This window comes from Prunus mume, linkage group LG6 (assembly GCF_029339155.1).
Source record: "Prunus mume cultivar Tortuosa linkage group LG6, ASM2933915v1, whole genome shotgun sequence".
Classification (NCBI taxonomy): Eukaryota; Viridiplantae; Streptophyta; class Magnoliopsida; order Rosales; family Rosaceae; genus Prunus; species Prunus mume.
Genome location: NC_142703.1, coordinates 19,061,731 through 19,075,195, shown reverse-complemented (window position 1 = coordinate 19,075,195; position 13,465 = coordinate 19,061,731). Strand labels below are relative to the sequence as shown.

The window sequence follows — 13,465 nt, the reverse complement described above, 5'->3', positions numbered from 1 at the left end:
CCCAATTGTGGGGGTTCATGGGAGCATATTGGCCTAACAATGCAGCCAAGGAAATGCAAATTACATTGACCAGGAGAAATTTGTGCATATTAAGCATCATGCTTAATCCAATCCTGCAACATACCACGTTGTCACTGTTGTTTTGTGTCAACAAAAACACCAAATACACCTCAAAAAGGAGCAACTAAGCAATTAAAACTGTTTCATTTGCTTAAGTAACATATCAAAGATGCTGGCCTCAATAATTATCTTCATCATCATAGTCATTCTCCATCTTGATCTGCATTGGTGAAAGCAACAGATATCATCAATAGAAAAGTCATAAAAAATCTATTGGAGGGTATGATTGATGCATCTTAAAATAGGGAAGAAAGTGCAACGCATTTGCTACATGAAATACCCGACAAAACAAGCCAAATGAGTAGCTTATTATCTTCTCCTTCCCCTGTTTTCTTAAGGATAATTAGATTTCTTATGCAGCATCTTTTCAACAATAAAAAAACACCAATGTGAACCAAATTCATGTTCACTAGAACCGCCAAATAATTTGTTCAGAATTTCTTATTTTAACGTTATGTACACAGCAATATGAAACCACTTAACAAGAATAAATGAGAAGTTAAAAAATAAGCAAAGAAACATTTGCAACAACCTCCCATGAGTTTTATTGCCTTCCCTTGTTTTCTCTCCCTCCCCCTCCTCTAGTCCTTTGCTGACTATCTCCATGTCCCTCCATCTACTTTCTCAGTTAGATACTAATTCTCTCTACTAGGGCAATCCAAACATCTTAAAGATGACTATTGCCACAAATTTGTTTGTCACTGTGGACTTCAATGCCTACATCATGCTCGTCCACATTAGCTCCAATCCCTCCATAAATTAGAGCGATATCTCCCATCCATGAGCACACATACAAACACTTGCAAACAGTGGAAATGTTTGTGAAACGTGATTCACTCTTTTGCAATTTTTGAATTCTTACCAATTAAATGCAAATTACATTTAAGGCGCCCTCTACCTTCCACCATTTTCCTTCAAGTTTTGTTTCAGTCACATTAACTCTTTTCCAGGTCCAAATCATTTTGTCTCTTCTTTCTTTATTTATTTCACTCTCCTTTCACTTTCTGTGTACTATTTTGTTTCTTTCAACTTCTCAAGATTATGCAAGGACTTAATACAAGATGAGTAACAAAGGAATTGAAATTTTCTGTTTATGACTACAGTCCCATTACAGTTATCAATGGCACAATGTGGGTGTGCTGAATGCTTCATATTGAACAAAAAAAGGTCAAGAGAAAAGAAAAATCTGGACTTGTGGATTGTAAAAAAAAAAAAAAAAGGATCAGGTTTTGGTATGACTAGATTTGTGATTTCCTGATGAAATTATAGTGATACTATAAGCTGTGCTTCTCCGACAGTCACTTTAACTATTTATTTACAATAGGGAAGGAAAAAAAAAATGTCAATCTTAATGTCACCAATCTGTTAAGAAATGGTGAATTGACAAAAGGTGGAATTCACCGTGTCAAAATGACTAATAAGGGATGGTGTGATTCTTAGAACAAGCAGTGTCATTCCTAAGACCAAACGAGTGACTACACACACCTAAAAACATATAAAGAAAATACCAAGCAAAACACATATATCAAGCAGATATTAAATTGCTAACCTTTATTTATCGAGAAGAAAAATATGCAGGTTTTTACTCATTATCTTCTTTTCCATAGTCATATACTATCTCAATCTGCATCAACAAAAAGTATCACAATGGAATCATAAACAGTGAAGCAAATAGCAATGCATTAACTTGCAACCGTGGTATAGTGGATCCACCAATCCTTGGTAGCTGTGTCATTGCTCCAGGCGGGAAAAACATGAGAATAAGAACATTGCAAAATCAATGAATACATAGGAAAAGCAAAGAACTTTCTACTTGCAATAGGAAAGTTCTTTTATGGAAACTTGAAATAGTAAAATTAAATAAAAAATTGTGAAAACTAAACTACTTCATATTTTTTTTTTTGAAAGTAAATAAGAAAATTCTCAAGAATCCATTTTTTAAAACTGAACAAAAGGGCTCTATATTTTCCTGAATGAATTAAAGGATAAAAGTCGAACACAAAAAAACTACTCTTACTTTGAGTGGTCATCTAAAAAAATTATTATTTCCAGCTATTATACAACTGAAATATATTGCTTTTGTTCCAAACAGAAGAACAGCAACCAATTTTGAGAATACTTGTCCATTTCCACTTATGTCCTTTGGTTAGAAAAGGAGAGCATTACTAGTTAACTAGACACTTACACTACAAGAAAGTAAACATATAACACAACATAACTAGGGAATCAAAAGCACACAACTGATAGCAGAACATTCTTTGTAGATGTCATCAAAATATTAGTGAACAAGTAAAAGAACAAAGCACAATGATAAACCAAAGAATGAGTTATTATAATATATTACCCCTGCAGGTGGAGTGGGATTCCGATGAAACTTTGAACCACCAGGAGCCCAAGGAACTACGCAAAAAAGATAAATGAGAAGAGAAGAGAAGGAAAATAAAATAAAATTAAAACCATGAGACAGAAAGTACAGAGATTATTTAAGACCATAAAGAAATAGCAAAACCTAGTGAAATTTACAAAAGCAAGCTTTCATTTCAAGTTTTTAACACATTTGGATTATCTATGCACTAATAAGAACAAAGATACGGCTTTAGAGAGAGCTCAATAGCTGGTCCCTCAATATTCATTCCAAAAAAACAAGAAAAATCTGGACGCAAAGTTAATTGGCAGGATAGAACCACATTGATCCACATAATTGCGCAACAATGATATTGTCATTGATAACGCCATCAAATCCAAATTGATGACATTCATGCCAATTCCAAAATCCTCTTTCCTCAAGCTAATACCCCATATGAAGGCTCAAAGCCTCTGGAGCTTACAACATAAAATTAGGTTCAGAACATCAACCAAGCAATACGAAATCTAAAGAACCCCTCATTTTTCCAATTGAGGGCAAAAGCAATATATATTTATGTAAATTTGGTCTTACCAACATAAGGATCAGGGTGGCGCCACTTATTGTAGGAGGCTTCAGCATTTTCTATGAGTCTATCAATTGTGTCCGGATCTTCCTGTAAATCCACACCAAACCAACAAACAACCAAAAGGGTACCTTCATTCATTAGCAAAACAATCAAAAGGGTACATTTATTCAGTAACAAGCAATGCAGCCAAGCTACAAAAATCAAAATGTTAAATTGAAAGATTAAAAAAAAATCGAATTGAAACACAAACAAAAACAACAACAAAAACAAAATGGGGGAAATTAAACAAAAGGGAACAAGGAGGACGAACCACGTGCTTGTTGGTTTCGAACCTCTCGCGCAGAGCATCGGCCTGAAGAAGAAAAAATCAGAAATTGAGAGATTGAAATCGAATGCAATGCATAAATTGATGGGACATGACGGAAAATTGAAAAGGGAGAGCAAAGCGTAGTTACATCTGGGTAGAAAAGGTGGCGGTGAACAGCCCAGTTGAGAGTGTCTTTGAGGGCTCGTCTGTAGAGGATCCGAACCTTCTCCTTCTGAGCTGCTCGACGAGCTGCGTACGCTGCTGTTGACACTGCGCTCATCTCTCTCTCTCTCTCTCTCGTTGTTTCAGTCTTTCTTCAGATGAATTTTGACGAGGAAATGATCCCCGACGACGTCGTTTAGATCCAGGTTTCGATTCACAATTCGTTTGCCGTATCTGGAAACCGGGTTTTTGTTGGGCCGAATTAAACTGTATTCATGGGCTGGGCTCGATTTTTATGTCATTCACCTCATTGAACTTAGGTCCCGTTTAGTGGGCTAAACTGGACCAGATATTTCCAATTAAGATAGATATAACTTATACCATTGTTTGGTGAACTTAAAATGTGTCTCGAACTGGATATGAGCCTTGAATGTCCCAAATAAGTGAGACTCTAAAACCCAACCCCATATGTGAGTTTTGAAGCCAAGTGTCTCTTGCAAGAACGAGCACGCCTCTTTTGGTTTGCCCAGCCTCCTTAAATCAATGCTTCGCCTTCTCCTCCTCTGCTCTTCTCGTCACCTCTTCCTCTCTTTACACTTTTGTGTGGCTTTCTGAAAGTAGAATTCTTATCTTTGATGTTTATCTCTCTTCTCTTCGTCCAATGTTTGGTGGACTTCAATTTTTACCCTACGGGTCCCGTTTGAGCCCTCAAATCTAAATCCTTATGTTCACAAATCCTATTATGTTTCTTTGCATTAGGGCGAAATTCTATAGTGAGGGCGTCATATATGGACTTCTCATGTGGACATTTATATTAGCCACATGATCATTTCATTAAGTGAAGTTACTATTTAGATGAATCATGTGGATAATATAAAGGTCCACATCTATGGTCCATATAAACGACTCTTACACTAGGAAGTTGTTGGCTCTTGCATCTATGGTCATAATAGAGAAAATTCAGTTTTTTCTTCTTCCATTAATTCCATGTAGTTCAATGCTTCGAGAATTAGTTGATTATGAGTAGATGATTAAAAGACAAAATTAATATTGCACTAAGGGTGTGACACCCTGAAGAAGAATTTATTTTCTTTTTTTTTTTACATGAGGACATCCTCATTTAGTTATAGTTTTTTGTTGAAGGGTAGAATATATCGACTGAGTGTTGTTCTACAGGGACCGTTTGTCAGTTATTGGTTGGGGATAAGAAGGGGGATGGGCGGTGGGATGAAGGTTGTGTCTTGTTTTTTTCTTTTCTTTTCTATTATTTTGTTTTTAATTACTATTTTATCCCATAAAACGTATAATTAACTTCATAAAATTATAATTTTATCACATTGAGGCCAAAATTATGATTTATATACACACAGGCAGTCAGTGTTTGAATGATAAGCATTGATGTGTTTCTTAGCAAATTTCTTTTACAAACAACTTAATTATTTAACCAACGCTCATGACTAAGAAATTAAAGTTAAATTCATACAAAGCACAAAGTTGGAAACAACCTTTAAAACAAAATATAACTTCATTTATATTGATCAAAATTGCCAGAATTGTTCTAATGGCATAACAACATAATTTATTCAAGAACTATTGTGCAAAATTCTTCATGACAAGGCCTAGCTCTACTAGTGTCTAACTATATTTTTCAAAATTGCTACAAAACATTCATGTTGGCTTGCAGCTGCCTTGAGCATATACGATGGGCGATGAATGGCTGTTTTGTAGATTGGGAGCTGGTTGTTTAGGGTTCAGACATTTTTTTCTGCAGTTTTGGCCTTGCCCAGATTCTCACTGATCTTCTCCAAGGCATCATCCCTTCTAGCTTTGGCATTCTCCAACTCTTGCTCTAGCCTAGTGATGATTGCCTGAGCTTGTTCAAACTCTTTAGCATGGCTCTTTCCAGCTGCTACTGCCTCAGCCTTGGATTGGACACCTTGCTCATATTGCAGAAGATTCAGCACTTGGTGCCAAGTCAACACTTGTATGGTATTGGTTCAGGGTATCCCTTAGTTCTTTCACTTGATTGGAGACCAAGGTGAGGTAGTCTTCCCAATCTAGGCGAGCACTGCACAACATCAAAAGGTTTTAGGCACAACTGGCCAACGTCTCTCTTGTTGTAGCTACTGCCACTAGAGTAGACACTAGTTCTGCATGATTTTTTTAGCTCTAGAAGCTTCTTCAAACTTTTTCTTGGCTGCAAAACCAGGGCTTTCATCACTTTCTTCTTCCTATTCTTCTACTCATTTCTCTCCATCTGGCACCACATAGGTGATGTCTCTAGCTGAACAAGAGTTGAGAGGAACAACTTCAGAGATTGGAGCTTCCTGAGCAAAGGAAGTGAACAATCAATATTTTATCATGTCTAGAAATCAGAAAATGGAGAAAGACAAGAAGAAACATACTTTGGTTAGAGTTTTGAAAGTTGGATCAGGATCTACTTGCTCTTCTTCCACCTTGGCTTCATCTGCAACCACAATTGGCTCTGGTGCAGCCTTAATCTTTGTCGGACTACTAGCGCACTCCCTTCCACATCAGCCATCTTCTCATCAGTAGCTGGAGCATTGGCTAATCTCACCATCTCTATGATAGGATCAAAAGCAGAAGAAGAGTAACCCATAGAAGGGTTAACTCCCAACGGTGATCCCATAATCTCCATCTTTAAATCACCGTAGTGTGGCTGCCACAAACACAAACTAGTTTATGTCAGTTTAACTCTTTCAATGAGCCAAAGGTAATCTGAAGAAATTTGGAAGTATGCCTACTTTGTGGCTAGGAGGAGTTGAAGTTATATGAACCAGCATCTCAGATTTTTCTGTCCGATGTGTTCCCTGCTCAGCCCCAGTGCTCTTTGTGATAACCTCACTCTATTTGGACTCTCCATCACCTTTTTCCCCGTGTCCACACTGGGGGCAACTTCAGTAATTTTTTGCACATTAAGAGAAACATTAGCAAGGTGATTGAAGGACCAAATCATGGTCTACCAGTTCACGCATTGATGTTAAGATGATGGGAGGAAAGGGTGCATATGTTGATGAGACAGTTTGTGTCTCAAAAGCTTTGGTTGAAGGTTGAGGAGTTGGAACCTTTGAAGTCTGCAATCAAAACTCAAAATCAGCCCCAATTAAACCAAATAATGGTCTATGACTTGAATAGGCAGCTGGAACTGTTACCTGTTGAGTCACCGGGCTCTTTATAACATTTGTTGTTTCAGCTGGCTTATCCACTGAAACAGTCTCTTTTGCCTAAGGAAAAAGCAGAAAACAAGCTGTTAAAAAGACTAAAACATGGTTTTTTAGACAAACTTCTAAGCTTTTGCTCACCTTAGAAGGAGAAGCAGATATCTTTGAAGTCTGCCTGGTCTTGGAAGAATAGGTTCGGACAGGCTTGGTTTGCAAATCAAAAGATCAGTTCCCTCTCCGAACTCACACTCGTTAAGACAAGAGACCAACAATGGTCTTACCTGAGCAACTGAGGCAGTTTTTGCGGCATCTACATTAAGTGTATGGGCCTCCATTATTGTTTCTCCTCTTGCTTCTCTCTTTTATCTCTATCTCAGTCAGTTGAAACCAAAAGTGCAATTAGTTATTGCATAAGCTAAAGGCAAATGACTAATAAGAGCCACAAGAGAAAAAATTGCTTACTAGCTAGAGGACCATATGCAAGACCAATCCTGGTTTCTCTGCAAGCTCATTAATCCTCGGATCTGCCAGGAGAGATGCTCTGCTCACAATTGGAGTTGGAGAAGCTCCTATAGTTTCAGACCTTGTGAGATTTTCAACCTTTCCAGCATCAACATCTTGAACCTTTTTTCTCCTTTTCTCATTTCCTCTGGAGATCGCAGGTTGGGGAAGAGACACCTTAGGAATTTTCTGCTTCTGAACTAAGGTTTTGACTGCAAATCTAAAAAGAAATAAGTTCAGTTAGTCCGATGACTTTTGAAAAGACAAAAATGTCAGATCAAGGTCCTATAGATTTACCTCTCTTGATCTGGGAGGCTTGCGTTGTCCCAGTGGTGAGGAAGGAGGCTCTACTGCAGCCTCAAGCTCTTCCTCAGCCTCACTTTGAATATGTTCATGTTCTTCAACTTCACTTGTTTGCTCTACAATCTTCGTGGTCATTTTTCTCTTCCTTTTGATCATGGGAGACTTTTTCTCTTCATTATCTCCTTCATGTGCTAACAAATTACAGGCAAAGTCAATTGAGAAATCTAACTTCGGACACAATATGTCTAATTAGGATTCTAATGCAGTAAAGTGTCTTACCATTCCATCTCACTATCACAACCTAAGAAGCCACCTCTGGTCCTGGAGCTTGTGTTATCTCTGCAAGAAAATAGTCAAACATGATTAGCAGAAATTATATGAAATCTCATAGGCAAAACACACTAAAAAAAAAAAAAAACAACCTTTTTTGCGAAGGCCAAACGAAGTCAGAAATGCCAATTTTTTGTTGGAAAAACGTTGTTCCGAGAGTAGATGGCCGTCGGATGGCATCGGAAAGGCGATCATCGGAAAAGGTACATTTCCGACGAGCCGTCAGAAAAGTTTTTATTTTCGACCAGCGATGTGTGTCGTAAATATTATGACATCGTCGGAAACTAATTTGACAAACAATGATAATTTAGTATTTCCGATATACCAAAATGGTCGGAAATAATTCGAAGGTAGTCGGATCTATTTCTTATACGACAAGCTTTTGTTGTTTCCGACCAAACTTTTCTGACAAGAAATCTTGTCTAAAATACTATTTCGAGGACTAAATTTATTTCCGACTATGTTTGTTCATCTGAAATAGACATTTTCGATAGCAAAATTGCATAGAAAAATAATTATTCTTTGTTGGAAATAATGCGTAGGACCTATTTGTGAGGAACATCGGTCGTCAGAAATGTTATTTACGACGGTGTAGACCGGTTGGAAATAATGAAACGTGTCATTGAAAGTAGACAATTACGATGGGAATGTGGTGTCGTAAATGAAATCACTATTCTTGGAAATGACTCGTAAGTTATATTTCCGATCAACATAGATTGTCGTAAAAGTTTTTTTACGATTATCAAGGATGTCGAAAATGTAATCAGACCTGTCGTAAATAGAATAATTACTCTCATAAATATTATATTTTCATAATAAAAAATATAAATAATATTTCCAATCAGAAACTTTTTTCATAAATATGTTTTTGTCATTCATTAATATAAAAGAACTGAACAATATTCATTTCATATCAACTCATATATGTCTCCAACTTCTAAACTTTGAATATAAATTCCAAGTCTGACATTACTAAATATGTTTTTGGCAGATGATAAAAGAACTAGTTGGGCTCTTCCACGACATCATCACTAAGATAAGCATCGGAACAGCTTCCCACATTGTCCTGGTATAACAAAAACAAAAACAAAGAATTATAATAAGACCTAATAGAATTTTAGTAACAAATACAATTAAGAAGCAATATACATAAGCTATACAACATTAGGTGATTGCCTTGCACTGTGAGCAGAATTTTGTGGGTTATTGTTAATCAGCATTTGAACTTGTTGTTGCAAAGTGCTCAATTGACCTTTGACATCATTCAATTCCTCTTTCAAATGCTCAAATTTTCTTCCAATTCCATGCACCTACGCTTATTACAGTTTTGGTTAGTTGTGGAATAGTACGCATCTTTAGCTTTGACGCCACCGCCTAAGCCAAGAACACGACCATGACTCGGGGCAATCACCTCTCTATAAATATCCCAATCATTGACATCAAGGTTTTCCTGTTCAACATTAGCCTTTTTGTTTTCCATTTTTTCCTGTAGTGAAATTATAAACGCATGTTTCATATATAGACACAATATCATGCTAATGGAAAAATAAGAAGCTAGACATTGAAGTGGAAACCATACATAAAGTTCTTTCAACCATTGTAATCCATATTGAAGGATCAGGTACATTCTCTGGGCGGTTTGCATATCTCTGACCAGTGCTTTTGTATTTTTGAAAAATTGGCCTTCTCAAGTTCCACATCCAATTAGCAAATTTTTTTTTTATATGTCCAGTGAATGCAACCTTCAATTCTTCCTCAGAACATGTGTAAGTATATCCAGCTTCGATGAAACGCTAAAATAATAGATTTACTTGAGTCTCTGGATAATCTGAAAATTTTACCCAAGCTCCTTTAATCTCTTGCTTGAAAAGTATACCTAATTCCGAGCTGCTTCTTTGGTTACAATGTTGGAGGAAATTGAATCATTAAAGTACTTTATATGCCATCAAATAAACTAATAAGTGATAATTAATTAGAGCATGTTTCTTGAGTTTCTTGTACTTCATTATCATGAGATGGTTCAACAGAGGCATGTTGGGCTGCAGAGGATCTAAGTAACTCTCTCTGTTCATCGGTTGATGATGTATTGCGACTCCTTCCTTTTCTTGCCATAGCTACCATTTGTGTTCATTAGCAAAATAGACAATACTAGAAAGAAATACTATTATAATAGAATTAGACATAAAACAATCACAGCAGTAATAAAAAATACTCCACCAAATATAATAGCAACTGAAATAACCAAAGAGTTTCAGTATTCCAAACATAAATAAAAATACTACCCATTTATAAATAAAAAATTTATGACACCAAATAATGCAATAAACAGAATCACACTATATCTTATTTCCAAATCCATATGATTAGTCTCATCCTCGTCCTCATGTCCACCATCATCCCCACTGTTATTAATATCATTACTTTCGTCTTCATTTTGGTTGGTAGTTGCGTGTATACACCTTTGAGCCTCTTCTTCTTGGTATGGTTCTCCTTCATCATTAGGCATTTCATAAACATTTCTAGCCTTCGTTTGCACCACCACACTCCATGTCTTATTCTTTATTTCTTTGACATAAAATACTTGTGTTGCTTGGCTTGCCAACACAAATGGATCCTTAGTATGTAACTTGCGTGTTGTGTTAACACTCGTAATCCCATAGCGATCAATCTTATAACCCCTTCCTCTTTGGGTTGTATCATACCAATTGCAATTGAACAAACCTTTTCTTCTGTGTATAACAAAGCTCTACAATTTCTGTTAATGTTCCATACCAAGGAACATCATCAATTTAATTCTCCCCTTTAACCATGACACCGCTATTTTGTGTTTTTTTTATTCTCATCACGATGCAAGGTATGGAACCTAAATCCGCTCATATTGTAACCAGAATAGTAAGTGGCTCGCCTTTTAGGACCATGGGCCAAAGCAAACATTTCCTTACTCACTTTCCCGTCCTTGTATAGTTGTTCAATCTACAAGTTAAGAAAAATATATATTTTCAATGACCTTTATATGATCCGAACACTTAAAGTGAAATTGCAAACAAAAAAATATTTTCTTACTCTCTTTTCAAACCAATTGGCAAATTGATGCCTATGTGTCCCATCCACATCTTGGACTCCAGAGTGGACTAGAGAATTTTTATGTTCTCTGCACGCATGAGATAACAATGCATATGTTAACAAACAAGTTAATGTATGCTCATATTCTCTCAATGAGTGTGAAGATTTCTTACTGAATAAAAGGCTCAAAATCATCATTATTTGTTAAGACATAATATGTGGCAGCCCTGTGAAGCTCAATACTCATCTCCCTTAATTCACTTTTCCCAAAAGCTTTACCAGATGCTGAAAATATGGATAGTTTAGATGCATCAGATGATGGTTGTCCTCCATCATAGTTTCTCTATGTACGACTAAATCTAGTTTCAACACGACTCAAATAGTGAGAGCAAAATGTTATGCATTCATCTGCCAAGTAACCTTCTGCAATAGACCCTTCTGTGAGCCTTATTGCGAACATAACTCTTTAGCTTGAGCAAATACCTGTATAAGTATCAAACATTAGAACCTTTTTTTTTTTTTTTTTGAAAATATAAATCAAAGACAATCTATACAAAAATAACTTATAAACATACATTACCTCTCTACAAGATACATCCACCTGAACTATACTGGGCCAGCGACTTTTGCTTCCCATGCTAAGTGACAAGGTAAGTGAACCATGATATCGAAAAAGGCAGGAGGGAATATTTTCTCCAACTTGCAAAGAGTTATAAACTTGCAAAATAATGTAAAAATTTTGAGATTTCAGATGTTGTCATTTCCGCTGAATATTCTATGTGAAATATTTATTTGATTTATTTAAATATTTCTTCACATTGTAGTTATAGTTTTTAGAATTTAAGTGTGAATCACGTCTTAACCCAAGGTTACGTAAATTCGTGGGTTGGGGCGTGACAACTCCATCTCCAGTCAAGAAGGGCGTCCTTTTAATTATCTCTTCTTCTTCAGCCTCTTTCCTTTTCATTGTCTTCCTAGGTGTCATCTCTGTATGATGAAATATAGTAAAACTCGAGCCAAGGTGTTTGAGGTTTTCTGAGGATTGATGGTTTCGCATGAGGAAAATGAAAAGCACAATATCTGAGAAAATGGAAGCATTGGTAATTTTAGGTTTCAATTTCTACGTTTTCTACTAAGAGCAGAATGAGTAGAATGGGAAGAGTTGCCTTTAGCTGTTTGGAAGTAAAGAAACAATTCAAAATTCAAAAGCATGGCGCATGCATACCCAGGAAGTTATCACGTAAGAGATTACCAACAGGTGGCAAGTGTTGAAACGACACCCAAGGCAGATGTGGCTTTTAAAGTTAATCAATTACGTTCAAACTGATTAAAATTAGGGGGCAAATGTTGGACCAAAATTAGCTCACCCTAATTTCTACAATCGATGGGCCGATTCTTTAAGCAGTTGGAGCACAGTCGCATAAGTCAAAAAAGAAAGCCATCAGTCTAAATAAACAAATATCCATGTTTTTGTTTATTCAGAGGTTTTTTGTTTAAACGTCAGAAGACCATTATTGTTACTTGGGTAAAAGCGCGAATATCCAATTTTTAACTCAAAGCTGATTTCGACAACTGATGGAAAGTCATGCGGTGCAAGACAACCATATTAAATATGATTATTTGAACTATGCAGATTGACCTTTTAAGCTTGTTTTGGGCCAGTTAAAAGTGCAAGAACTGAGGGAGCACAATGGCTTTGGTTAGAAGTTAAGATACACGAGGGCAACACTATCTTCACATCTTAGATCACTCGTTCTCTCTTTCTAATAGAAGAGTAAAACACTAGTAGTGGCACGCCTAATGCATCTGATGAAAGGGGCGTCAAGCCCAAATTAAGGGCCCAGGCTAGCCTTTCTTGATCAACAAGTAACGCATTCGCAGTTGAACATCAACCTACAAAAGGACTGGGGCATCGCAGTGTTCTCCAAAAGCCCTCAAAAGCTTTTGGCATGTACAAGTTTAGATTAAATCGACAATTCATGAATCATCCGAATCTTTTTTAATTTCACTCAATTCATATACTTCTATTTATCTCTACAATTCTCATGAAGCAAGAGACCCTCAAAGCAGAATCCACAAAACGGCACCCAAAGTGCTTGTCTATCATCCTCTATTATTCCGTATGTTTCTTCACATCAGCTCTGGAAGTTGAAATTATATCTTTATGAGTGCTGTGCTGCATTGTTGCGTGGGCAAAGAGAGACACTTGAGCAGGTAATGAATTTTGATAATTGCAGATAAATGCATTTTGATGGGACTAGTTTAGTTTTAGACAACCTCGTTCTGAATAGTGCATTTTGTGAAAAGGTGGTGCCTTAAGCTGTTTCGGGAACAGAGAGCTGTATAATGATTTATTATGTGAAATAAGCATGGCATATGGTAACATGCTGCACTCCATAAAATAAATGGATCGCCTGCTAAGTTAGAGCTTGTTTGGGAGTGCTTTTGGAGCAGTGAAAAGCGCTTCTAAATGGGTGAAAGCGCTTTTGTCTTTTAAAAATGGTGTTTCGCAAAAATTGCAAAAGCACTTTGGATGCGATCCAAAAGCACTTGGAGTGGTTTTG

General features: G+C 36.6%; 1 protein-coding gene across 1 annotated transcript; it reads right to left on the bottom strand.

The window, feature by feature from the left end:
• Positions 1 to 40: 40 nt before the first annotated feature.
• Positions 41 to 3,688, bottom strand: CIB22 (LYR family of Fe/S cluster biogenesis protein). The gene is made up of 6 exons (XM_008238616.3): positions 3,509 to 3,688; positions 3,364 to 3,405; positions 3,059 to 3,140; positions 2,465 to 2,520; positions 1,670 to 1,744; positions 41 to 280 (listed from the first exon to the last, which is right to left on the bottom strand). The coding sequence occupies exons 1-5, from the start codon at positions 3,638 to 3,640 to the stop codon at positions 1,703 to 1,705; spliced, it is 354 nt and encodes a 117-aa protein (XP_008236838.1). The 5' UTR covers positions 3,641 to 3,688; the 3' UTR covers positions 41 to 280; positions 1,670 to 1,702.
• Positions 3,689 to 13,465: the final 9,777 nt, after the last annotated feature.